This window comes from Caloenas nicobarica, chromosome 2 (assembly GCF_036013445.1).
Source record: "Caloenas nicobarica isolate bCalNic1 chromosome 2, bCalNic1.hap1, whole genome shotgun sequence".
Classification (NCBI taxonomy): Eukaryota; Metazoa; Chordata; class Aves; order Columbiformes; family Columbidae; genus Caloenas; species Caloenas nicobarica.
The window spans coordinates 150,575,596-150,600,873 of NC_088246.1; the positions used below are offsets into that span (position 1 = coordinate 150,575,596).

General features: G+C 48.6%; 1 protein-coding gene across 1 annotated transcript in view; it reads right to left on the minus strand.

Annotated features, from left to right (window-relative positions):
- EXT1 (exostosin glycosyltransferase 1) overlaps positions 1–21,408 on the minus strand; it is a 180,721-nt gene extending 159,313 nt beyond the window's left edge. Inside the window, exon 1 of the mRNA XM_065629769.1 lies at positions 20,130–21,408. Coding sequence (XP_065485841.1) covers positions 20,130–21,076 — 947 coding nt within the window. The 5' untranslated portion in view covers positions 21,077–21,408. The remainder of the gene's footprint in view (positions 1–20,129) is intronic.
- Positions 21,409–25,278: the final 3,870 nt, after the last annotated feature.

Consider the following 25,278-nt stretch of genomic DNA (forward strand, 5'->3'; position numbering starts at 1 on the left):
TCCACCCTGGTTTTACACCAGTTTCAGAACGTGAGATGACACCTGACCTGAGTTAGGACAGCCTGGCAGATAGCTGGCTCAGCACGAACTCTGCCACATCTACCTCAAATCATCACACTTTTGTGTTTTGTTTTGGTTTCTGAGGAAATTTGGACCACTGGAGTAAGTTCACACCAGGTTTGTGCTTTGAAATCACATGCCTGCGGTGCACCATCCGGCACTGGCAGCTCTCAGATTTGGTTTGGTTTTGGATCAAGGTGCCAGACACAAATGCGCTCACACCAGGAGCCCTCCAGGTCAACGTGGATGCGTGTCAAGCCATGGTGAGCATCTCTGCTTCAGGTGTGTTTGTTTCAACTATGTGGTTGCCCATGTGGTCTACAGTTTATATCTCACCTTAAAAACTGAGAGTAACATTCTCACCTCCTCGCTACCCAAACCAAAACAGCGTAACCCTCCTTGTAGCAAATACATACAGGAAGAAACAGAGCTGAGAGGGAAGAAAAAACTGTTGCACTGAAAGATGTAGCGCTGCTTTGCAAATTCTTAATTCTCCCCAGTCATGGGCTTTCACATGCAACATCTACTCCTTGGTATCTCCCTGAAACACCCTCTGCTCCTCTTGGTGCCCAGCACTGAGCCGACCTGGCAGAGCAGGGGACACCCTGCACAGCTCAGGGGACACCCTGCACAGCTCAGAGACCCTTTTTTTACAATACAAAGCATAGATTTTCACGCCCTTGGTCATGAATATACCCCTACTGCAGGGGTGTTTTCTACTGGTTAAAACAAAATGTGCATTCTTTTTTTTTTTTTTTTAAGCCATTCCTGCTACTACTTTCTCACAGCAGGTTGCTTTAGAGTCTTCTTCATTATCTTCCCCTAACTCCAAAAATTACAAGGTCCAGCAACTGACTAATTCCTAACAAAGATGCTGATAATAATAAACAGAAATAGGCCTGACAACAGCTTTGTCTCTACTTAAGGAAATATTGCAGTGCCTGCAGCCTCCAGCTCTTCACTTCGGCTTTCCTTTGAAACCCCAAAGATGGCACCTTTGTCTCAGCATTTTTTCTGCCTCAAACACCCCTTCAGTTTACTGCTGTTTGCCTGTGAAAACAACAGTAACTGAGAATATTCTCTGCCAAAGGACACCCATTGCCTTGACTCAGTCCCTTTGCACAGAATCCTCCACCTGGCAGAAGTAACTCTGTCCTTTCCTCCACTTCTTTCCAACCCACCAAACAAGCAGATGCGCAGAAACAGCACCTACATGAAGATGTTTCATCGCTCTGACAGCTGCCAGGTTTCCACAAAACCCATCTGGGAAACCGCTGCATCTCAGATGACTCAGGGAACAAAGGCTTAAAGAAAGTCACAGCATCTGCACCAGATCTTCGGAGTCTCCTTTCCTCTTCCCATCTTCTCCTTGTTTGCCCTGAGTATCTCTACCCAGCAGTTGTAAGGGAAAGCAGATACAAGAATACACCATTGTCATTAATGAATTGGCTCAGTCATGCCGTTAACAGCCCCACTTAATTGTGCAGTATATTCGCTTGGCAACTTCTCCCACCATAATGTAATAACAACCCACTGCACTGTCCCAAGCGAACTACCAGGGCTCAGTTTACCACGTTGCTTTATTCTCCACACCAGCTACCCGAAATGCTATCCACTTGACTCTTCCTGCCCTGTAATTAAGCATATAGTCAAGATTAGAGCAGTCAATATCCATCTCTGCTTTCATGACCAATCCACGGACACGAGGTCAAATAAAGAAATATCACTGCACAGGGATACTTACCAGCAGCATCGTCATTACAGGCAAATCTGTCATTAATCATGAGGTCCAAGATGGTGGGTTTAGCTTTTTGTAGCAGAGAAATGAAGTCAGGATTATACATAGAGCTGGCTATCAACAGTAAGCCTTATGAAGCACTCTGTCCTGTCTCACCAACCCTGTCCTACTGTTCACAAAGTCCTTTAACTTGAAATAACCAGTGTGCCTGGAAGTATAAAGCCCACAGAAAAAAAATCCAGACTTTCACCATTTGCGAAGTAACTACGAAGGCTATTTGTGAATGGCTCTGGACACAGCCTTAGAAAGACAAAACCTCATCTGAAAAAAGAAATCGGAAATACCTGATGCTACTTTTTCCACATGCAGCAGCACAGCTCTATATATATGTAAAATATTACCAAAAACTAACCTAAACGCCCCATTTAGGAACAGAAGTAGCTTTATGCGATACTTTTAATCTGAGGATCATGAAGCACCTCTAAAAATTCAGTAATCCCATCTTGCAGACAAAGAAGCTAATGTACAGCAAAATTGTTCAAGTGAAACGGAGCCGGAGAAAGCAAAGCCCTCAGCTCTGCTTACTACACTGCACCATGCAGCAGACGGGCTTGGCTTTTTTTACTTTGGTGCTTAAGACAGTAAAAACTATTTTCACCCTTTTATGAGGTAAGTAATATTTCAAAAGAATGCATTTTTGAAAGAATATATTCTATTTCTTTAGGCTCCAAAGACTTATTATTTTGCTAATTGACCCTGCCAGGTTCACCGCAAGGCGAGCTGAGGAGCTGCCTCTAGGAGCAAGTCCTCCTTGCAGACTCTCTCCTGGTCCTATAGAGAAGAAATCCTATAGAAAAGGGGACCATCAACAGAGACTCACATGTCACTGTTTCTATGCTCCTGTAGACAATGAATACTTGCACTTTCCAGCTATTTAAATGTGGTGAGGTCAGAGTCAATGAGAAAGGTCTGGTACAATTGATCCCAGAATGAGGCAACAATAACACTTAGGAACCAATATGGATTTTTTTTTTTTAACAACAGTGTAACATGGCATGTTACAAAAATAGCAAAACCTGATAAATATAGAAGACTTGTCTTCTACCAAAGAGCTGAGCACTGGAGTCTCTATTTACGTATACATTACGAGGAACACCATGCACCATATCCAATTACAGTATGATTTTTGGTTTAGTGCATGCAATTCCTCCTCACTGCCCCTGAGCCTCACAAGGAATCACACTGTTCTGCACAGCAGAAGAAAAAAAAACCACAAACACAAAAACAAACAAACAAAAAACCCACAAACAAACAAACAAACCAACACACAAAAAACACCAAAAAAATCCAAGAAACTTCTGGCTACAAAAATGGTTGTCGTGCCTTGCGATGGGAAACTTTCATTTGCTGCCCACTACTGATCACCTGGCAGCCCGAATTTGTTTAGCATTAAGCCCAAGGACACAAATCACATTTCTGCCAAACCAGTCACAGCACGTGGTGTGGCATTTACACTGGCACTGCCTCCTGCCTGGAGGATACCTACTTGATCTAACGAAGCCAGAACTGCTCCAAGAGCTGACACCCAGCCTGCCACCAAGTCTGACCACCTGCTTCATCTGAACTACTGACGAGTCATGGTCACACTTAACCCTGCAGACACACCTTTATTCAAAGAATCTCCTCTAAGTAATCTTCACTTCTTCTCTGAGGGGGTTCAAAGCAAACTAACAGAGCAACGGTGGCCTCCTCTTCAAGTCTTTCGAGGCTCCCATTCAGCTCCTGTTTTCTGGGCAGCACAGCTGAACTCACCAGCTTTCTAAACACACATACCTGCCAGGGCTGCAGCTGCAGATGTTTTGGAGCACTCATCCTCCCGAGCCTGGAGCACACAACCATACAAATAAGTCCACTGCTTGGCCCTGGATTGTAGAAGCTCTTAAATCCCCCTTTCCTGGCACCTCTACCATCAGCTCCAGCAGAGTGAGGAGATCCCCTACCTGGCCAAGCTCAAAGGAAAAACACGGAGTAGTCTGAAATAGCGTATGGCAGCAGAGATCTTCAGTGCATTGTGCTTCCTACAAAGAGTCTCACAAGTGACTCAAGCTGCCCAACAGGAGTTCAAGACAGCTCTTTCTTCCCTCCCTTTTTCACCCTGCATCTTTTCACAGGACCACACTCTTAACGATGGAAGGGTCTGAGTTAAAAGTGTCATCTACATAAAGGTTGCTTAGATACTTTGAAGATGAGTGCCACAGAATGTGTGCAAATAACAGGATATCAGTTTATGTCACATTTAAAAGAAAACACACCCAGTGCTACCACTCTGCACACAATGGGAAACAGAATAAATAACGAGTCCATGTCACACTGATAGCACAACTGAAGCTAACGGTTTGGGGGGGCAAGTTTCCCCCCACACACATTTACACTGGTAAAGTGAAAACCATTTATTCTGGAGACATGAGGAGGCTGGATCAGAAGCTACTCAAACTTTTGAATACAATTCTGTTGTTCTGAATGCAAATCAACACTGGTCTCAGAACATTTTGCAGACATTAATTAAGGATCAGGAGACTTTCCAGGGAGATATCCCCCACCTCTACACACGAGAGAAGAAACATCCCAGGAGGGAAGAAAACAACAACAAAAAAAAAGGAAGAAAAAAAAAAAAAAAAAAAGGCATTCCAGACCTTGTATGAAAAACTAAGTGGAATTTTATATAATGGGGGGGTGTATAAACATCTCAGACCATTTGACTTGTAGCTGGACTGCGCAGCCCCTGACATACATGGCACATACATGTGACATGAGCCTTTGCTGCAAAAGTACACATTTACACACCAGCCTGCAATCTGGCACCCATCTCCGCTTCTCCGGAGACAGGCTTCGGTTTGAATAGATCAAAGGCTTCTGGGCACAGAAAATAATGTAAGCACACAAAAGGCAGGTGGGTGCCGCCTAACACCTTACCTGCTGCCGGCGTCCGCTGTCTACAGACCCAGTGCAGCCACAACGCCGCTGTTAAACAACTAAAGCCAGCAACGTGCAGGTTACACTAGGATCACCAGAGAAGACAAGAAAAGCGTATTTCAAGAAAAATGCATTTCAAGGAAATGACTCCAGCATGGGCAGCGGCAGCGCCGCACGTGGCCATGCTGCCCAGGACGCTGGACTTGCTGGAGCATCTCCTGCCCCCGCCGCGGGTTGCTGCACCATCACTGCACCATCGCAGCCTCTGCGGAAGGTAAGACGCGAGAAACGAGGCACGTAAGAGGGAGAGATTTCTCTCTCTGTGAGGGTATCATTTAGCAATTCGTTATGTGCTCCCAACCCCATTGTTTCCGAGACTCCCAGAAGAACAAAAGCAGCTGCTAACCAAGATTCAAAATTACAAGGCTTGCCTTGCGGAGAGAAAGCAATACCTAAGTCATATCTGCCTTTGAGAAGGCTACAATTCACATAAAAACTGAGAGAAGCTGTATTTCCTCTTCTATCACTTCAATTAATTGTGCAAAGAAGATGGTCGAAGCATCGAAGTATTCCAAAGTATGCTGGAGTTGAAGGTGCCTTGCAGCCCTATAGCTTTTAGTTTTCATTACATGGATTTTTGCCTATTCTATTTTGCCTATCCTATTTTAATGAAAAATAAACAAACAACAGGCTTAGAGTGTGAGTTACAGAATGACAGAATCACAGAATGTTAGGGATTGGAAGGGACCTCGAAAGATCATCTAGTCCAATCCCCCTGCCAGGGCAGGAACACCCAGATGAGGTTACACAGGAAGGCGTCCAGGCAGGTTTTGAATGTCTCCAGAGAAGGAGACTCCACAACCTCCCTGGGCAGCCTGTTCCAGTGTTCCATCGCCCTTACTGAGAAGAAGTTTCTTCTCAAATTTAAGTGGAACTTTTTGTGTTCCAGCTTGAACCCATTACCCCTTGTCTTACTGTTGGTTGTCACCGACACAAGAGAGTCACCGAGACACGAGACACTGAGAGTTTCCTAAAAGGATTTGTTTTTCACACTTTACCTTTAGAACAGCCAGAAGCCACCCGCACATCCCACTTTAACTGATTTAAATGATCTAGTTCCACTTTTTTCCAGAAAGAAAGCTGCTAGCACATAGTGGCAGGAAGGACTTTTGCAGGGTTACAGAAAGCTGAAGGGAAGTAAAAAGGCGTACTGGCCTACAAACAAACTATGAACAGCAAATCTAAGGTGAAATTAGTAAAATTAGCTCTTCAAAACTGCCGAATCCTGTGCTGGGAGTCCTGATGACCGGGCTGGAGGTGGATTGAGCCAACAATGCTCCAAAGAGATGAAGATACGGCAGCAGTCAAGGTCTGTCAGAAAAGCAACAAGGGCCAAACCAAAGAGTCCTCACACACATCCAAGCAAGAACACGGATGAACATCACTGTCCTTCCTGCTGCCAAGGATAAGCAGCATGCAGAAATGGCTCCAACCCAACTTCAAGGCCCACAGCTCAGAGACATTGACCTTTATTCATCATTCGTGTAGCACACAGATTTTCCTCCCTCTTACTTTACCAAAGCTTCCAAATAAAACCCTTTGTTTGGAAGGGAAAATTATCCGAAAGGCACACAAAAAAGCTGTCCCCCAGCCCTAGAGATCCACCAGTACTGTCCTGTGCGTGCACTCCCACTGTCATACACCCTGACACACCAGAGTTTAAAACACTGTAATAACCGATTCTCTACTAATCTGGAGACGGGCTAAAACCATACAAAGGCATCCTTTATCTTACAAATAGACCAAAACAAGGCAGCAACGAGCTCATTCTTAGGCTTATAAAACAAGCCTTTACAGATAATTATGTTTTATTACTCTTCATTTTATGAGGATTGTGTTATACAAAACAAATACCAGATGCCTATTTGTTGCGTTTTGGGGGAGGAAGGGAGAGGAGGAGGAATCTCTGCAAGCACTGCTGTAAGCAGCCCTGCTTTTAATTAAACATAATAAATGCATAAAAATTAATACTATTTGAAATCAGCAGGTAGGAAGCAAATGCATGAACTATGGCTGCTGAAAGACCCTCTCTCCCCTCCAAGCTCGTGCGGCAAGAGCAGCCACTCATGAGCCCATTGCTCAGGGCTGGTGCTCTCCGAGCAAGGCTCCTCATGTGTGTTTCCCTGAAAAATTAATACCAAACTTTGCAGATAACCAAAAGCTTAAAAAAAAGGATGGGAAAGTGGCAGGATTTAATGTTGCTTCTGTAAAAGAGACACCCATAGACTCAGCCAGGAAAACCTGTAATTAAGAGTCAAGTAGCTTAAAGATGGGGGGAGAAGGGAGAGAAGGCAAGAAGGTATAAAGGGATTTCTGGCAACCTTAAAATAAAGCAACCATCCAAAATGGGCCAGATCCTTCAACCGTTAACTTGCCAGACTCATACAATATGCTCCCAAACGGCCTGACAAAGCGTGCAGGACTGGAGCCCTCACCTAAGGTGAGGAACACGCACCTGAAACAGGGGAACACAACCAGAGGGAGGCACACAGAGTGCACACAATGCTGCAGCAAAAATGGGACGCAGTTCCTCAAGGACAGTAAAACACAGCCAGCTTTCCAGCAACAGCCAGATGTCAGCCATCCACCCCCCCAGAGGCAACACTAGGAAACGTATTTCCCATTTGCAGTGGCGGTTTCCTTTTCCATTTTAATTGCATTAAGATCCAATCACGGGGTGACAATAGACAATTCCTACTCGAGGCAGATATCAGCCCTACATTGTAAATCCCGTTTTCAACATCATGTCTGATAATGCTTTAATGTTCTGCAAAGGAGACTGAAATTGCGTATGCAGGACTTCATTGCAGTGGGGAGCCATTTTCTAGAAAGATTTTTTTAAAAGAGAGATTTTAAAGACCTGGTACAGCAGTAAGCAGGAGGTAAGCAGCAGTGGGATGGTTTCCACATTTTGCTGTTCATTTCCAGATTTCCATTTGCTGTGATTATCGAAATTGAGGATGGGTCTCCTCTATTATCTTCCATCAGTGCATATTCCTAATGAAGTTGGTTTACAAATATCCATTAAATTCCATGCTTTACTAGTCCAGTCAGTTAATTATAAGACCACGGTACCACAAAACGCAATTACAGTAATCAGTGCATTGATTATTGTGAAACACGGTTACCCTGAGACTAAAGTTTAAGTAAATAAGAACTATTGCTATAACCAGTAACCACACCAACAGGGCAACCTGGGATCACACCAATATCTCCAAATCCTTACATCTCCAGTTTTATACCCAAACAACACAGATGATCTCACCGCTAATTAATTTACTATGACCTGTGTCAGAAAGAATTTTCATTAAAAATTAAAGTAAAATATCTTTTTCCTAGAAAAGACCATTATTACAGGCCGCCAGCAACAGCTAACAGAACAAAAGCTGAAAATCTGTTTTCACTGCTGTTCATGGATATTTCAATGTACAAAGCCAAGAGACGCGTGCGCTAATGGCTCCGCTGGTTGCCGTGGTTCTCAGCGGCAGTAACCAAAAGGGACACCAGCAGGCTGGGGCACTGGAGAAGAGTCCTGTGACAGAGGACAGGTGCAAAGCGCAATGACTTTTTGACACCTTCAGAGCAAATGCTTAAGACAAGGACCAGAATCCCCTTGCTTGAACATAGGGCAAGAGTCTGTCCAGAACGTTGGGTGCTCAAATTCCGAGCTCCACAGCAAAGATAAAGCAGGGTTTGGGGAGAGGGCAATACAGGCAGAGGTAACAGCTGAGAAGAAAGCCAGCCCCGTGGTTAGCTCCACACCATGAGACGGGCACCGAGAGTGAGTGGGGATTTGGGGCTCCCCCTGAGCAGAGGGCACCTGAAGCCCCCACGCTGGCCCAGGCCATGGGTGCTCTGGCCAAGACGGGACACGCTGGGTCTCTGCCCACGCCAGGCCCAGCCAGGGGCAACCAGGAGTTGCTCGGATCTTCCAGTTCTCCTCAGTCTACCTACAGCAACCCAGAAATGGCATTCTCAGATTAAGACGAACGGCCACCTCCTGCTATCAACAACTCAGGTACTTCTTCCCTAACATGCCACATCTACAGAAAACATCTTCCAAAGAACAAAGATAAGACTTTATTACCATCCTCTGCAATTAAATTTTGAGAAGGGCATAGAAAAGCAATTGCATTTGCATGTGTGAGCTCAAAAATTAACCCCAGGAACTCTGTTTACAGCAGGGGACTCATTTACGAGGGGAGAGCACAGAGCGCCCGGACGTACCGGCTTTGATATGTCACCCACCTGCCTTCGGCAGCTCCAGCCGCTCGCACACTTTGATGACCCGAGCTCTCCCCGTCACCGCCTCGCTCAGCTGCTTTAATCTTGCCACAACAACAGCACCATGAAAAGAAAGGGGGAGAGGCAAGAGGGTGAGAAAGTGAAATAAAAAGAGAGAGAGAGAAAAGCGATTTGGGGCTGGAGAAGTCAACTTGATGGAGGAATCTGGAAAGATCTGACGTGCCGTCAGCCAGAGATGAAAGCACTAGAAATACGGGATGTGTCGCGTGTTTATTAAAATGGTGGCATGATTCTCATAAGGCAGGCACCTCCTTGAAGTCACTCCCATAAAAGAGCCACCCAGCAACCCAGGGCTGCTAAATTTAGCAAGGGTTTTATCTTTTCTCAAATATGCACAAAAGCTCCTCAAGACACGTGTCCAATCCAAAACTAAACCAGAACGTATTTTCAAATCTTTCTTAAACTGATCCACATGTCGGAGCCAACCATCAAGCCTGCCATGATGCCAAGCAGTGAAGGGAAAACTAACACCAGCTTGAATTAAAACTTGTAGAACTGTAGTTAAAAAAAAAAACAGGCAGGGAAGACGGGGAAGAAGACATGAAAATGCACGATCACCTGAAAAATTTCCCCACCTTCAAAAAATATTGCCTTGAAATTCCTACCTGCTTCATTCACCTTGCTGCTATCGTATTTTTTATTACCTTCACTTTTGAGAATTTCTCTGGCACTTAGTATGCAGGAGCGGTGTGCGGGAATAGATCCCGCTGCCATAGATAATGCGGTTCTAAGGGAAACCCATCAATTGTTAATGGCCATGCAAATTGTCGAAACTAGAGAGTTATTCACAGTTATCTCACTGTGATTTGGTAAGTGTCCATGCCTGATGTGATCACTCACTTGACATATTATTCCTTTCAGTTTTAGGAAAAAAAGCATGAGAGAGAGTGGGAGGGTGAAGGGATGTTATTTGTTTTAAAAGATTTTAAACATTCACACATACCTTCTCATGCAAAGGTTTTACAGTACGATAAAGCCCTCCCTGACATGACAGTCATGCCATACTGAAACGTTTAAATCCCTCCGATCAGAAACTAAAGGAGTTTAGTGTGCAATTTCAGACCTTGATCTTGCAAAGTACCTTCTTCTGTTTCAACCATACACATGGTTCCCACATCCTTCGCGGCACTGGATCTTCCAGCTGCAGGTTGCACCACTTTACGTTTTCTGATCAGGGTTTTCTAGTGCTTATGCCAAAATTTGCTGTCATTTAATAAGCTACAGGCGTCTCTTCAAATCCATAATACATTCACACTCTTGCAGCACCAGCTTACCGATCATTAATTTCCAGCTTTATTGCAGCTCCAACATATCAGATGCTTTTTTTTTCTTCTTGTCTGAGATTTATTACTTTTAGCAAAGTGTACTTTGTTTTTTTATTTTCTTTTCTAGTTTTTAAACAGCCATTAAGGGGGAAATGTTACCGTTCTTTATAAAGCAGTTCTGAAATCACAGTATAAAAAATAAATCTTATAATTATGCTTCCCATTAGGATTAGATAAATTATATTTAATTAAAAAAAACCTGCTAGCACCCAGCACAATGTTCAGTGGCAAATCAAGGAGATGAAACATTTATATGTTTATCTTCCTGAAGCAGCTGATGGAGTCTATGAGCAGACACACCCAAACAAGCCTTCAGAGATATGAATTCAGACATTATAAACAAAGATTCGTCCTTCTCTTCACATAAAGGTTCTGCTTTTTAGAAGCAGTCTCTGCTTTTATTCTTGCAGACTACACCAAGTACAATTTCAGTGGGCTTTCAGTTACACACCAAACTACTTGATTGCACCACAAATTCCAGTATTGCAATAAAATGTCAGCAATTATTCATGGGGCAAAAACCAGTATCAGAAGAAGTCGAGATCTCCTAGGAGAATGAAGAAAATCAGGATTCCTAACGAAACTCTGCCACGCTCACCTCTCTCCAGCACTGCTGTTGGGTAGACGATGCTCTCCATCAGCCTGATGGCTGTCGGGGTCATAACACAAACTGCAGTTGTAGGAAACGATTTATACCAGGCTGCTCTTAACGGCCTGAGAGAACTAATTATTAATGGGACTGGGTCCCCCATGTGAACTTTGCGAACGTTATGGTATGTATTTTCCATTTAGGAATCGCTGCCAGTACCACTGCGCGCAGCCCGTCAGCATCGCACTCTCAATTTTGTTTAGGAGCTGAAGAATGATTGATCTTATTGATTTGTGTCAACAGTCTGACATGGCTGTATCGACCAGCAGTAATTTTGTGGGAGGAGCAGGGAGGGGAATTGGAGACAGCAGTTTCTGTAACACACCATCCTGCTCAAAGAGAAAACACTGTTAGACCTGCCAGTATGGCCATTGATGGGACCGCACTGGGACTCAAACCGACACAAGTGAGCAACGAGACATTTCCCATGACCGTGTTTACAGCAAATCCACTCCTAAACACCCAACTGTATAATTATAATCTATTACAATTATGCAAAGAAGTAACATTTCAGAAAGGCCTTCTCATTTCTCATTCTTAGCATTGAATACTTTTGTTTTGCAGCCAATCAACTAAATTAGCCCTAATTCTGTTTCATTCACAAGCACAAAGAGTATATTAGAGGGGAAAAAAGTGAACGAACGTGAAATTCACTTAGGAACACATAAGTTATTTCATTTTCATGTATTTCTGGACCAGAAACCATCATGGGGAAGGAAGTCAACTTAAGGCAGGAGAGCTTTACAGAATTCATGAACTGCAGCGTGAGAGCCCTCGGAGGAGCGATCAGAACCATTGGTGCTTCAGCGCTTTCACAGCACCTGAGTGAAGCAAGGAGACATAAAAGGCTCATCTACTGAATCTGAACACATATCCCAACCCAGGACAAGTGCCAAACCCCAAAAAAACTTTTGTGGGGATCCTCCCACACACGCACACAGAGAAGAGCTGCTTGATGATGCTTCCGACGACTTATCACATTTTATCGTAAAGTCACAGTTTAGATCTACACTCACCAACATGTCCTGAGAAGTGGGCACACAAAACATTAATGAATAACACAGGTTGTTTCCAAAAGGCAGACCCAGTTTCAAAGCAACATATTTGAGGATGGCAACATGTTACAATTACATAAAAAATTACAAATGATTTAATAAGTTATCAAGTTTTAGTAACTTTTAGTAACCTAAATGCCCCACCCTTTCAAGCGGTAAGAGTTTCATTCTTGGGCAGTTCCTGGTTGCAGAGATAATGGGATTTCAAACTGGGTCCATCTTTTTGAAACACCCTGTATTTTAGTTTTACATAGCACTTTCTCTAAAACACTTCACTCTGGGACTGCAGGAGCACAGGGAAGTCTCTCTTACTGCAATACGAAATGGGAGCCTGATTCAGCCAACACAAACACCCCAACTCTACCACTTTCAGGGAACACCGGCTTAGCGTCCTATCTGCATCCTTGCAGAGCAGACAGCACTATGCCACCCGAAAAACTGAGGTTACATCTCAGCGAGAGGCAGGGGGAGAGACAAGCAGGAAAAGCACAAGAGATTTAAAGAAAATGACATCTTTCTCTTGTTACTGAGGAGGCCCAACCCTCCTGACTGGATTAAAGTTATGTTTTCTTCTTCTGAGAAACGATAACATTTTAGGAAGACTGTGTTTGGAAAGCCATCAGCCTGGCAGCACTCACACCAGTTCTTTCCCAGCAAAGCACTTGGGCACAACAGTTTGCTGAGATCAGGCCTTTATTCCTTAAAGCATTACTTCCCTCTTCTCATGTGAAACAAATCTCCTTTCTTTTGTTCTCATTTGGAAACTAGTTTCTCCTGCAGTACTGCAGTGTGCTGATCCCCCATCCTTCTGCTTACAAACCCCTTCCCAGGCCCGTGGTGCCTGCACTGTGATGCCAGGACAGGGACTGCTCCAAGCATGCTCTTCAGTTTCTTCCAAAGCACGCGTGTCAACTGTTAAAAATAATTTGCCCCATAAATGGAAGAAATAATGATTCCCACCATGCTCTAGCCTCGGTCTTTAATCGCCCAGTGCTGCAGGCCCCTCTTGCCCCAGCTCCCTCCGTGCCTGCTCCAGAGATATGGGGACGAGTTGTATCAGCATTGTGTAGCACTGATGCTTCATCCAGTTGACTGAGGAGGCTCCTAAATTAAGAGCAAGACAGTGATGATGTATGTTCTGTTTCATCCTGAAACCTGGATTAAAAAAGAGCAGCACAAAATCTTACCTAAAAACACGGCACAGCTGGACGAACAGAAGAGGAAGAACAAATCTACTGCTTAGTGTAAACCATAAGAAGGTTCTGAAACCTTTGTGTCCCAAAATGCTTGGTAATGTGGAAAGCTGCAGAACGTTAAATGTAACCTGAAGTTATACTCACACATTCCCACTTGCTGAACTAAACTCCATACAACATGGGGCAGGAGTATATCTCTTCCATCATCATCTAGATATAGCCAAGTCCTTGAGAAGCCAGTCACCTTAGCAGCCCCAACATAGCACTTAACTCCCCCCCCACGCCAGACAGTTACCTACGTACCTACCGATTATTTCTCTCTGGTTAGCAAAATGGTTTGTTTACTCAAGACCACAAAACTCTTGTGGATTTTCTGAAAGAAACCCTGCAGAGAGAAAGGGAAAACAATCACAGATAATACTCCAGAAATCATCAGATTACAGCGCATTCTCTTGACTCACATCTGTTGAGTAAATAAGTGCTTCGTACCGACCAGTTTCATTTACCTCCCTCGCCCGCAAGCGGCTGCCAGTTTACTTTCCAGTGGGCTGTTCCAGGGCTGTATGTGGGGCAAAAGGATTATTATATTTCCAGTAGAGACAAACCACCAGCCTTTTCTGCTCGGGTTTGTCTTCAGCTGAAACTCCTCTGGTTCCAGCCCACCCTCCTGGGGAGATGCAACACTTCAGAGCTGCACAGCCACAGAGTCCCACGGCTGGGAACACCCTCCAAGCAGCAGGGAGTAGCAGCACGCAAGCCCCTAGAAGAGCCCCAAATTCAGCCATCCCACTCCCTTTAGAGTAGTTTCAGTGAAGCTCACTTAGGCTGCTGCAAAAAGTCCTGCACAAGTGAAACGCTCGGCCAGGGAGGGTGAGAAGGTTGGGGTACCACGGGATGCTCATCAGCATCTTCTTGCTGAAGGCATGGCACAGCTTCATCTTGCCCAAGCAAGCGCCGGAAACATCACTTTCAGTTCCGATCTGGGTTCAACAAACCCTTCAAACTTCCCCTTTCAGGATTAATTCTGCTTAAAATGAAAATGATGGCTCAGACAATTTTTTTTTGTTTGAGTTCTGTTCTATCGCCAAGCGTCTCCTCAGTGATAATTATTTATCAATGAATTATCCTAGAACAATTTTCCTAGGCAGGAAAAATAAAAGCAGAGCTCCTCCGGCTGTGAAACCAGCTTTCACCTATGTTTCTGCATACAGAAGACGCCTGCTCTGGACCAGATCAGCCATCTACTGTAATGCTTTGTCACCACAGAACCTCACATGAGATGCTTCACAGAAAGATGCAGAAAAGCCCGGGGCAAGTAATTATTATAATAATAACTTGCCCCACAAGAAAACTTAATTACCTGAGGTTAGGAGGGCACCTGGTGGAAGGCCGGCGGGCAGGGCGGGCTCCTCTGCCGCTGCCTGACCCCACACACCCGGCCACACACGCCGCGGCGCTCGGCACCGACACAGGGAAACACACTCCTGCACACGCACCCACCCGCTGCCACCTCTTCTCCGAGGGAAGGGCTGAGGATTGCACCGCTGGCCGAGAGCTATGGGGTGCTCCCATCACCCCTGCGCCCAGAGCCTCCCACGTGGGAGCCCCTACCCCTTCCAGGGCAATACTTGGATTAAATTGGCATCAACAGGCACTTAAGGACCCTTTGCAATACATACCGAGAACAGGAGGAGGAAGACAATAGAGCAAATCACATATTTCTCAGATGTACGTTAAACCTTTGTTATATACCTGCTTACTGCAATTTGGAATAAATGCTTGTAAAACAAGCAAATTTCCAGTTTCTGAAAAATTGATATTAAAATAAAAAAGCAGTCTGGTGGGGACAGGTCTCTGCAGGAGCCAAGATACTCTGGGAAAATGCCCAAGCTCTCTCAATAAGTAGTTCTTGAGTTTCATCCAAGCTCCCGAAGCAGCCTGGTGATATACAAGATGCACAGACTGGTTCCAGTCTCAGTTCAGATGTCCCGGACAACAGACACCCTGAACCCCAGTGATTTCTCAGCCCTGTCCTAAATAGCTGCAAAGGAGTTGACTTGTGAAAGCTTTTCAATAATTCTTAAAAGAATCCAGTAAGTGCTTATGTGTGGAATTTATATTTGTATTTTAATACAATACACTACAGCTCAGTATGTCAAAAATACAAGATTTTCACCTTTGCTCAAAACACGCACATACATGCATATGCAGCATATAGATTATCATCACACTGGGTGGCCTTACTTCACATTTTCATGCTGGTCTTGTGAATGGCAAAGTCATCCCAAGAGTCTAATTCTACCACTTTTTTTTTTTTTTATGTGCAGTTTTTATTCCTGATGGGAAGGAAGTGAAACTAAAAGTTGCTTTTCTTCCCATTCTGTGCTTATTGCACAACTGTAACCTTTGCTCCGGACCACATTTTCATGGGCAGGAGGGTTCAGCTGTGATTGACACACATTCCACCAGTAGAGTGCACACCAGGTAAACCTACTGGTACAGGTTCAGCTGGATATTTTCAGCTGTAAAACCACACACACAGCTCTGCTCAGCAGTATCGTGCCCTGCAGAGATGTCTCGCGGGCACAAGCACACGGTGCGCCGGTGCTCTCTCCTCCTCTGGCAGCCCTGCAGCCCCACGTAGATCTGGGCACAGCTCCTTCCGTAGGCTCCTGCCCAACCCCATGCCTCCAACCTCCGCTGGCAGAACTAGTCCTACCTCACGAGGTGCTGCCTGTTCTGCCCACCTTTCTCAGTTCAGTCCTGACCACGCAGGCTTTTTGGGCACTGACTAGTCAATAAACTTAAGTCTATAAAGAACACTTCACTACACTAGTTGTGTAAGTTCACATTTCTTCAAAAACACATTTGTTGCTCACTTCCCCTTCTCCATCCTACTCTCTTCAATGCTGCTCATTATATGTTTTTTCCCCTTTGTTTCATTACCATCAGTAACTTCATCTACCCTGCACAGATAGAGCAGAAAGCCTCCTCAAATGAAGGCATCTGTTGATAAGACTTTATATTTTTGGATACCATCATTGCTCCTCTCTCCATCTTCCAACGCCAGGGCTGTTGCAGATATGGGGCACACCACGGACAATATTATCTGCTTTCCTAGAAAGATCCCCACTTTGGTGCAAAATCTCTTCCCTGCATCAGATACTAGAGCATTGCATTCCTCCATTTCTTTCGGTATCCACAGTCATTTATATTACCTTCCAAAAAGTAATTATTTGGAACCAGTTAAGCCTGTACATGAATTCTGCCTTTGTTTAAAACACATTGTACATATGTATATGTTTAGACGGTCATTAAATATTTAAGAGGCTGTCTTCAAACGTCAGCAGCAGCACTGTTTATTCACTTAACCCTTTGCGAAACGGAAAGCTCAATGCTGAAATCCTAGTGTGGAGGAATTCAGAAAACCCAGCTGCCCTAGCGCTGGGTGACAAAGCCCAACTTCGACAGAGGCAAGGGCACCGTAAAGAAACCAGAGCTTTTCCTTGTTTTCCTTTGTATCCTGTTTGCTAGTAGCCTAATCATGATAATGCAATTAATTTTAGTCTGCATCAGCTTTATCTGCTGAGATGCATAACTGGGATGCAAATTAATTAGCTGTAACATATAGATTGAACTTTCAACACAATTCAGGGAGAAAGAGTCAAATACGCACATGTCCGTCCCTCCTTCCCCCAAATGAAATAAGACACTCTACGGAGTTTCTACAGGTCAAGAAGTCACCTTTCTTGGCTTTTTCAATCTCCTAGAGAGGAAACAATGCATTCTGTGGACAGGTGGACATTTTTTCGGACCTCACACCGAATGTTGCAACATGGACGAAACCCCATCAAAACTAACTCGTAAAGCGCATTAGCACCAATTATAACACGACATAACCCAACCACTCTGTTAACATGAGATTATCATGTTTTAAAATCTGGTCACCTAATCTACCCAGCTTGGCAAGGCCTCCACCCAGAGACAATCATTCATGTTTTGCCCTGGCAAGGACTGGTATTTCGGGGCCAGCTTCCCCATGGTCAGGGCACACAGCCTCCTGTTCATCATCTGAAGTAAAATAGTGTAAGCGTCACAGCAGAGGATGGGAAAACCAGCACAGAAGAGCGCAATATGCGACTTTGACAACTCTACATGGATACACAAATACACATATCTCGAAGGCTGCATTTTTCTTCTTTTTGATTAAAACCTTGAGGACGCACTGTTAAAAATCCAAGCCCAAAAAACCCCACGAGAGCACCTTTGCATGCAATTTTCAAGGCCCAACTGTATTTAGAGACATTTCTTTGCCAAGCTTCATTCATGAAGGGATGTCGCTTTAGGCGGGGTGAGCAGCAGAGTCCCTCCTACAGCTTTCACACCTGGGCTGCACTTAGGCACAGAAGCACTTGAACTGTCTGACCGCTGTGACGCTGCCCTGGGGACGTGACCTTGTCAGATTTTATGAAGGGAGGGAGTGCCAGGCGTGGCCGGTGTTTGCAGGGGAGAGGCGGGGAAGGCCGGCAGCCGGCAGAGCTGGGAGAGCAGCAGATGGCATCCTTCGCTGCGAATCGGCGCAGGAGCGCGAAGGGGCAGCAGCTCTGGCAGGTGCGCTCGCTTGGATGAGATTCCGGGCTGAAGAGCTTCAGCATTTGCAGTCATTTGCCAGAGCGACCTCATGCATCTCAGTGGCCTGACCACAGATTCTGCCTGTCTCAATTCTTGGAGTAATCTTATTTTCTTGTAATAAACTTTTTTTATTTCCTGTCTTTAACAGCAGCGTTGCGACAAATGCTGAAGTCCCCATACACCACCCCAGATATGGCCACATCTTAGCAGCAAGTATGTTTTTTGTATGAATAGCATGCCTTACCAGTTGGGTTCATGCTTCCGTATCCCCTGAGGGTTGTTATGTACACCGCTTGCTACAAAATAAGCATCAAATACACTTTAGGAGGGGTAGAACTTATGGAGAGAGGTCTACCTTTTATTACACCAAATGGCACAGCTGTAAAAAAATTGAATATAGCCCTACTCCCATCGAACGATGGGCAGGTATATTTGGTTTTATGACAACTCGACAGCACACATGCTGTAGAAAGCAGCAAATAACCAGGACTTTTCCTATCTGTAAATTGGCTCCAATTGCTGAGATCTAAGTGAAGAAACAGCAGTCTGCAAGGCTACAGTTGTTAGGTCTCCCTTCTTCCCTCCCAAAAAATATTCCCCAAAGGACTTCACAAGCCAAAGGGACTCCCAGGTCACAAATAACATGAGCTGAGCCTAGTATCTCTACTGCTCATTTGGTACCGCTGCTGTATTGCTTCCACGTGTGCATCATCTCACCACTCACACATCAATTTTCTGAAAGGGATTAAAAGTCTAGCAAGTATTTGCATTGCTGTCTTCTCCCCCTCTGCAGCAGATTTACAGTAAGCGGAGGGCGAGCAGAGTTCACCCCGGCACATACAGGCTTCCCGGCGTTGCGGTGCCGACCTTCCCGGTCTGTCCCAACCCCCTGTGGCTAGTTTCGGTGGCGAAACAGGCAGCCAGCTGGAAATTCTGATCAGCATTAATGCCACCGTAGTTTCTTCACGACTGCTCTCCAGAAGCATTTTTCCACCCACGTTCCTCTGTGCATCGCAAACCCTTCCAGCTGCTGGCAGCTCTTGGTGCAGCTCCACTGCATGCTACTAACCCAGCGCTACGCGGCTAGTCTGTTTTAAGCCAGCGTCTAACTCCTGCTACACAGGAAACATTCTCATGCAAAAAACTTCATATATAGAGACCTACTCTGCAGCAAACATAGCGGTGGTCGGCATTTAAATGAACTAATCGTTTGCAAACAGCTTAGTCAGCATCGCGGTCCTGGTGGTAATTCCCAGGATGCGATTTTCCCGGCAGCTATATATACAATCCTGAAAAGCAGACTGGAAGATAAGGGTAGAACCACAGTGACACTAAATTTGGCTAGACAGTGACACTACCAACAAATAAAAATAAAAAATGGGGAAAGCCAAGAAACCCAGCATTCACAGAAAACACACACTGTGCTCGCACCGTGGGTGCATCTTCTCGCATGTAAAAATCAGAAACAGGACATGAACACAGCCAGCGTTTCCTTCTTCCTCTATTCTTTACTATGCTGTACCACTTTGAACCAAGAGAAAAAAGACGGCAAGTTACTGCCTCGTCTGTGGAGATACAGACACTGGCCAGACACCAGGCAGTGCAGAGCATCCCAGCAACCACCCTCAGCAACTAACCCACCGCGGGAGCCGGGCTCAGGAACACACTGAAGAGGGCTGAGGACTCGCACAAACTTTGTCTCAGGGCAGGGAAGGCACAAGGCATCGACCTGGGGGGATGAAGGGCAGTGCCAGATGCCAGAGCATCCTCCAGCACCACCTTCACCTCTCGCCAGGTGGCTGCTGGCCACCCCTCGCCAAACGGCTGCTGATGCAGGTCGCAGGTCACCGGTCCCCGGGGCGAGCAACGCCACAACTGCAGGACACTGCGCTGCCCTTCAATCCCTCCCGCCGGCTCCCACAGCCAAGGCAGCATCGGCAGCCTCGCAGGCGACCGGAGGACCGACTGACCCACCCGAAGGAGAGATCACGACTTTCCCCTGGCCGGCTCACATCTGCCAGTGCCTCGGCTCACATCTGCTCACAGCTGCCCGGTAGCCGGGGCCACCCTGCAGAGCCGGGCCTGCCGCTGTGCCCCTGGGGACACAGGCACGGGGACGGGGCACCACTCACTTACTTTTCGTATTCAGCGTTGTCTCGATCGCAGCGCGAATCCTTGTGCTTTTGCCAGTCTTTGCCATGCTTGCAGGTGGTCAGGAGGACAACATCCTCTCCGTTATGGACGTGATATAAGGCATTCCTGGTGTCTGACCCTATCCCCGTCAGGTACCTTTTCCCCTTGAATACCAACATGTACTTCCTGAGAGGAGGGATGGTGTTAAACCTCAAAAATCCCTTCTCCCCTCCTGTCCTAGGATGATCCTTAGAAAAGAGCGGGATAGAAACGTCAAAGTTGGGTCTGAAGTTTTCAGTACTGATGCTGGCTTTGGCCAGCATGGCCTGGCCAATGTCGAACCCCACATCCTCGGTGTAGTCGGGCCAGGTGCCAGAGTATAAATTAAAAATCAGGTGGTTTCTGCCGTTGTTCCACAAGTGGAGGCTCTGCACCTTGGAGCGGAGGTTGTGCACGTACTGGGGGGAGAGCTGGTCCCGGTCCAGCGTGTCCAGGCTGAGGACGAAGAGGCAGGCCTGCCCGGGGTCCGAGGTGTAGAAGCGGGAGCCCTCGATGGCGGCCAGGACGTTCTGGTAGCTCTCGGCGATCTTCTCCCCCTTCTGCTGCGGGTACACGTAGACCTTGAAGCCGTTTTTCCGGCACTGGGCGAAGTCGAAGCAGGACTCCATGCGGCAGCGGCGCCCGCGGTACAGGCCGGCGCTGGCGTCCCGCCGCTGCCGGGGGGAGACGCGCCCGCCGCCGCCCTCGGGGCCCGGCCGCTCGGCGGGCGCGAAGGGCCGCAGGGCGTCGGGGAAGCGGGGCCAGGGCCGCTCGGCGCCGGGGCGCGGGCCATGCCGGCTACCGGGCGTGGGGTGCCGGGCCGCCCGCAGCCGCACGCCTCCCAGGTAGAGCAGCAGGGCGAGACAGGTGCCGGCGGAGAGCAGCGTCAGGTAGCGTTTTTTGGCCTGCATGTGTCCGGCGGGGGTCCGGGGGGCTGCGGAGGAAGGCGGGGGCGGCCCGAGCTCGCCGGGCGCCGCTCTCAGCTCCGCTCCGCCATCTTCCCGCCGGCGAGCGCTTCAAACTCTCTTCGCCCACCTCCGCTCGGCGCCGTTCCCCAAGCCGCCGGCCGGGGCCGCGCATGTGGGCGACCGCCGCAACTTTCTCCCCGCCGGTCTCTCAGGGGCGGCGGGCGGCGGCGGGCCGGCGGCGGCCCGGCGGGGCGCCCCGCATGCACTCAGGGGCCGGCCCCCCGCGCGGGGCGGGCACCGGGGCAGCCCCGCTCCCGCCTTCCCGCCGCTGCCCGCCCGCTCCTCCGCCACGCTCCCCCCGCCCCTCCCCTCCCCGCGCCGCCAGCCCCGCCCGGCTCGGCCCGGCCCAGCCCAGCGCGGCCCCGCCGGCTCACAGCCCGCGGCCGCCGCGCCGCAGCCTGACGAAGCCCTGCATCGCCCGGCGCGCCCCCCCCGGCCCGGCCCCGGCGCCGCTCGCTCCTCGCCGCGCTCCCGCTGAATGGCCCCCGGGACGGAGCGGCGGCGGCGGCGAGGACCCTCCTCCCTCTCCTCCTCCTCCTCCTCCTCCTCCTCCTCCCTGCCCCGCCTCCTCCTCGCCCCTCCCCCCTTCCCCGCCTCCCCCGGGCCGCAGCAGCAGCGCCCGCCGAGCCCCGCGCTGCCCGCCCTGCCCTGTCCGCCCGCCCGCGGGCTGCGACCCCCGCTCACCCGGCCCCCCGCGCGCCGCCCCCGCCCCGGCCCCGCCGCGCTGACCTCATCCAGCCACGCAGCCCCGCGCCCCCATTGGCGGGCGTCACGTCCGGGGGGGCGGGGCTTCCGCTGCACCCATTCATAACCTGGCGGGCGGGGGGCGCCGCCGCCGGGACGGGCTGGGGGGGATTGTGCTGGTTCCACTGGGGTCGTGCCCCGTAGCACCGGCGCCAAGGGGCTCCGCTACCCACTGGGCTGAGATCCGGTGCGGCCCAGCGCCTGAGAGTCCTATTTCATCCCTGGCCTGGCCTGGCCTGGCCCGGCCCGGCTCGGCTCGCTCAGATCTGCCGCCCCCCGGCCGGGGCAGCCGGCAGCCCCCAGCCGGGGCAGGCCGGTGCTGCCCGGCGTTCTGCCCGCGATGTCGCTGCCGCTGCTGCCCCCTGCTGAGCGCGGCGCCGCGATGGTGCAGCCGCCCCGGGGCACGGCTGGCCAGGGCGCGGAACGGGGGGAACGGACCCAGCTGCCCAAAAATGGGGGTGAGATCCGAGAAAGAGCAGTTACGCGGCGGCTCGGAACCGCGTCCTTCGTGGTACGGGCAGGGCCGGGAGCCGTGGCCGCCCTCGCTGTCTTCCCTTCTGGCCGGTGGGGAAGGCAGAGGAGAGGAGAGGACGTGGCTCTGCTGCCAGCCCGGGGGCTGCTGTGAAACGGGGCACCCGGCGGTCCCCACCATCCCCGTCTCCCCGGGGAGCAGGCCCTGTGCGCCGTGGCTGTGGGTGCTCCTGGGCTGGCAGATGCTGCCAAGATGCTGATGGAATGACTGGGCTGTGGGAGCTGCCTGAGCACCCAACCATCCCTGCAGCTACACGTGTGCTTCATCTGACTTTGGCACTCAGTTCCATCACCAGCAGCACGCGTTACTGGGCTCTCTCAGACAAGCTGGTCTGCATGGCAAACCTAGAGCAGGGCCTGGCTGGAGGGGCAGCGGGGACGCGGCTGGGAGCCCCAGCTTGCTCTGGCACATGTGGTGCTGGAAGGGGTGGTCGCACTGGGGGTGGGTGTACATGTTTCAGTCCTGATATCTCGGCAAATAATAGCGGGGAAATTGAACGGGGCAGGCTTCAACCTGGTTGCACAAAATCTTGAGCATCATGAAACTATCCTGTGCTAAAGCCTCTGCCAGTGTGCTTTCTCTGCTGCTCATATCCAGTGTTAAATTTTTAACACATTCGCCTTCCCCAGGCTGCAGTCTCACCTCCCACCCTCCTGCTGCCAGGGCCAGAGGTATTACACCAGTCGAGGTACAGAATCTCCATCTTGACCAAAAGCTTCTCCATCCCCATGCTCTTCCATGCCCATCCCACGAGTGAGCTGCTGCTCCTCTCAAGTCCCCTCCTCTTTCTTCTCCCTCTGTTTCTGTGGAGTTGAGGAGGAATCTAAGGATAACATGTGAAAACAGTTTGTCTCCTGAACAAAAGAGGTGAGAGCCTACCAGGGAAGGGTGCGTTACTTGACAGTAAATGACATTGAATCTTGAAGCTAGAGCCAAGAGAAGACAATTCCCTTCTAAGATAATTTTATCGTGGGGAGGACTGTTGGAGAAAGGAGGCCAGGGCTTGAGGCAGAAGAAAGGCGTGGGGAAGAATAATAAGTTGATTCGGAAATGAAAGTCATATTTATGGCTGGGGGTAGATTTGAGGCCAGGGAACAGAAGTTTTGGCCACCAACCTGATAGTGGGGAACCAGGGTCAAATATTAATGCATTAATTAACCCTGTAATCCTTTCCTGAAACACTTGTCACAGCCCACATACCAAAACTGGGATACTGTTCAAGAAAAAAGAGGTCAGCTTCTTGAAAGGTGAACCAAGGCTGCTCGCAGAGGCACCTTCTGTCAGGCACAGGAAGGTGGAATCCCATTACCTTCTGCAAATTAAGCCTCTGGGGAACGGTTTCAAACATAAAAGGAAGCCTGTGAGCTCTGCTGCCTGTGCCAAGGACGGGAGCTGTTGTGAGGCGATTTTGAGGCTGGGGTGCTGGTGAGCCCACGGCACAAAAGCGCTGCTCACCGCGATGGAGAGTGCAGGAGGGAAGTGGAAGCTGTTGGGTTTCCAGCTGAACTGCCCTGTGCTTGAGGTGCCCACGCTGCTGCCCGCTCCACAGCAGCAGTGAATACCTGAACTTTAAAATATTTCAATCTGGACAAAAGCAGTTAGGGTGTCATTTTAGAGCACAGAGAAATAAACCTCTGCAGATCACCGCTACCAGGCTTTATCCATAGGATTCCTGAGTTGTGGTATGATTGCTCTGGACAGATCTGGATCCTGTTGTGCTGGACAAGGCTCACTTGGGAAGACGTGTGTGTGCCCCTAACTGGGGGGAGAGGGGCTGTGGTGATCGGTTGCCTTTTTGAAGACCACCTTTCTAAAGCAGCTATCAGCCACTCTTTGTAATTTTTTTGTATAACAGAATGAAATCAGCCTTTCTCCAGCCCATTTCATCGCTGCTGTTCAGGCCCTGTTGGCAGCACAGCAGGCAGGAACAGGCAGGACCAGGCAGCAGGCAGGAACCAGGCAGACTGCCTTCACCTGCCACCAGGGAGCTGTTTGCAGCCCGGGCAGGCGCTGGAGGCAGAGCACTCCAGAAATGGAAGCCTACCTTCCTCTGCAGTAATAAATCTGCCTGCATCTGCTACCAGGCAGGTGGATGGTGGAGCACAGACCAGCGTGCAACAGAAATTCTGCTGGGAGAAAAGGAAGAATCAGTGGTGAAAGGGTATTTCAGCGTATCCATGCAGCAGATACACAAGTCATGACCTCCAGGTTTGCTGCGGCCGCTGGTTCCTGCTATGGGTCTGAAAGCTTGAAGGTGGCTTTTGACCCTGGTCCATTACCCTTTGCACTCTTCCAAATAATTTATATCTTCATATGGCTGGCAGTTGTCTGGGAATCTGTCCAAACCCTCAAATGAAAGGCCAGGAGATAGAATCGGTTTTCTATTTCTGGCTTTGCAACTTAAAACCTGTCCAATCTGCGGCGAGTCACTTGAGGCCAGATTCTTAAAGAGGTGGATTACTGTGGACTCGTCTTTTTGGGTCTTTCTCTTGGTGTCCAGCTACAGCTTTAGGTGCCTCTGAAACTGAATTCCTCAGAGCTTCCTGCTCCCGCTGCCACCAAACTCTGGAGGAGCACAAAGTCCATGGTTCCTTCCATATTTATATGCAAAAAATTCCTTACTGCCTTGCACGCTTGGATGCACATTAGTTTTGATGCTGTTCAGTAATGTCTTTGACTGACCCACTGGGCATTAGATGTTTTTCTAGCACCTTTGCCTACAGGGTTCAATCCTCAACCTCAAAACATGCTTCTTGGCTTGAAATCCACACAAAACGTAAGAGAAAATGCTGTCGCATGCTGACCTGTCCCTAACTACCCTTTTTTTTAATCCAGTAACTCTGTACTTGAAGTGTTTGCCCAAGTAGGA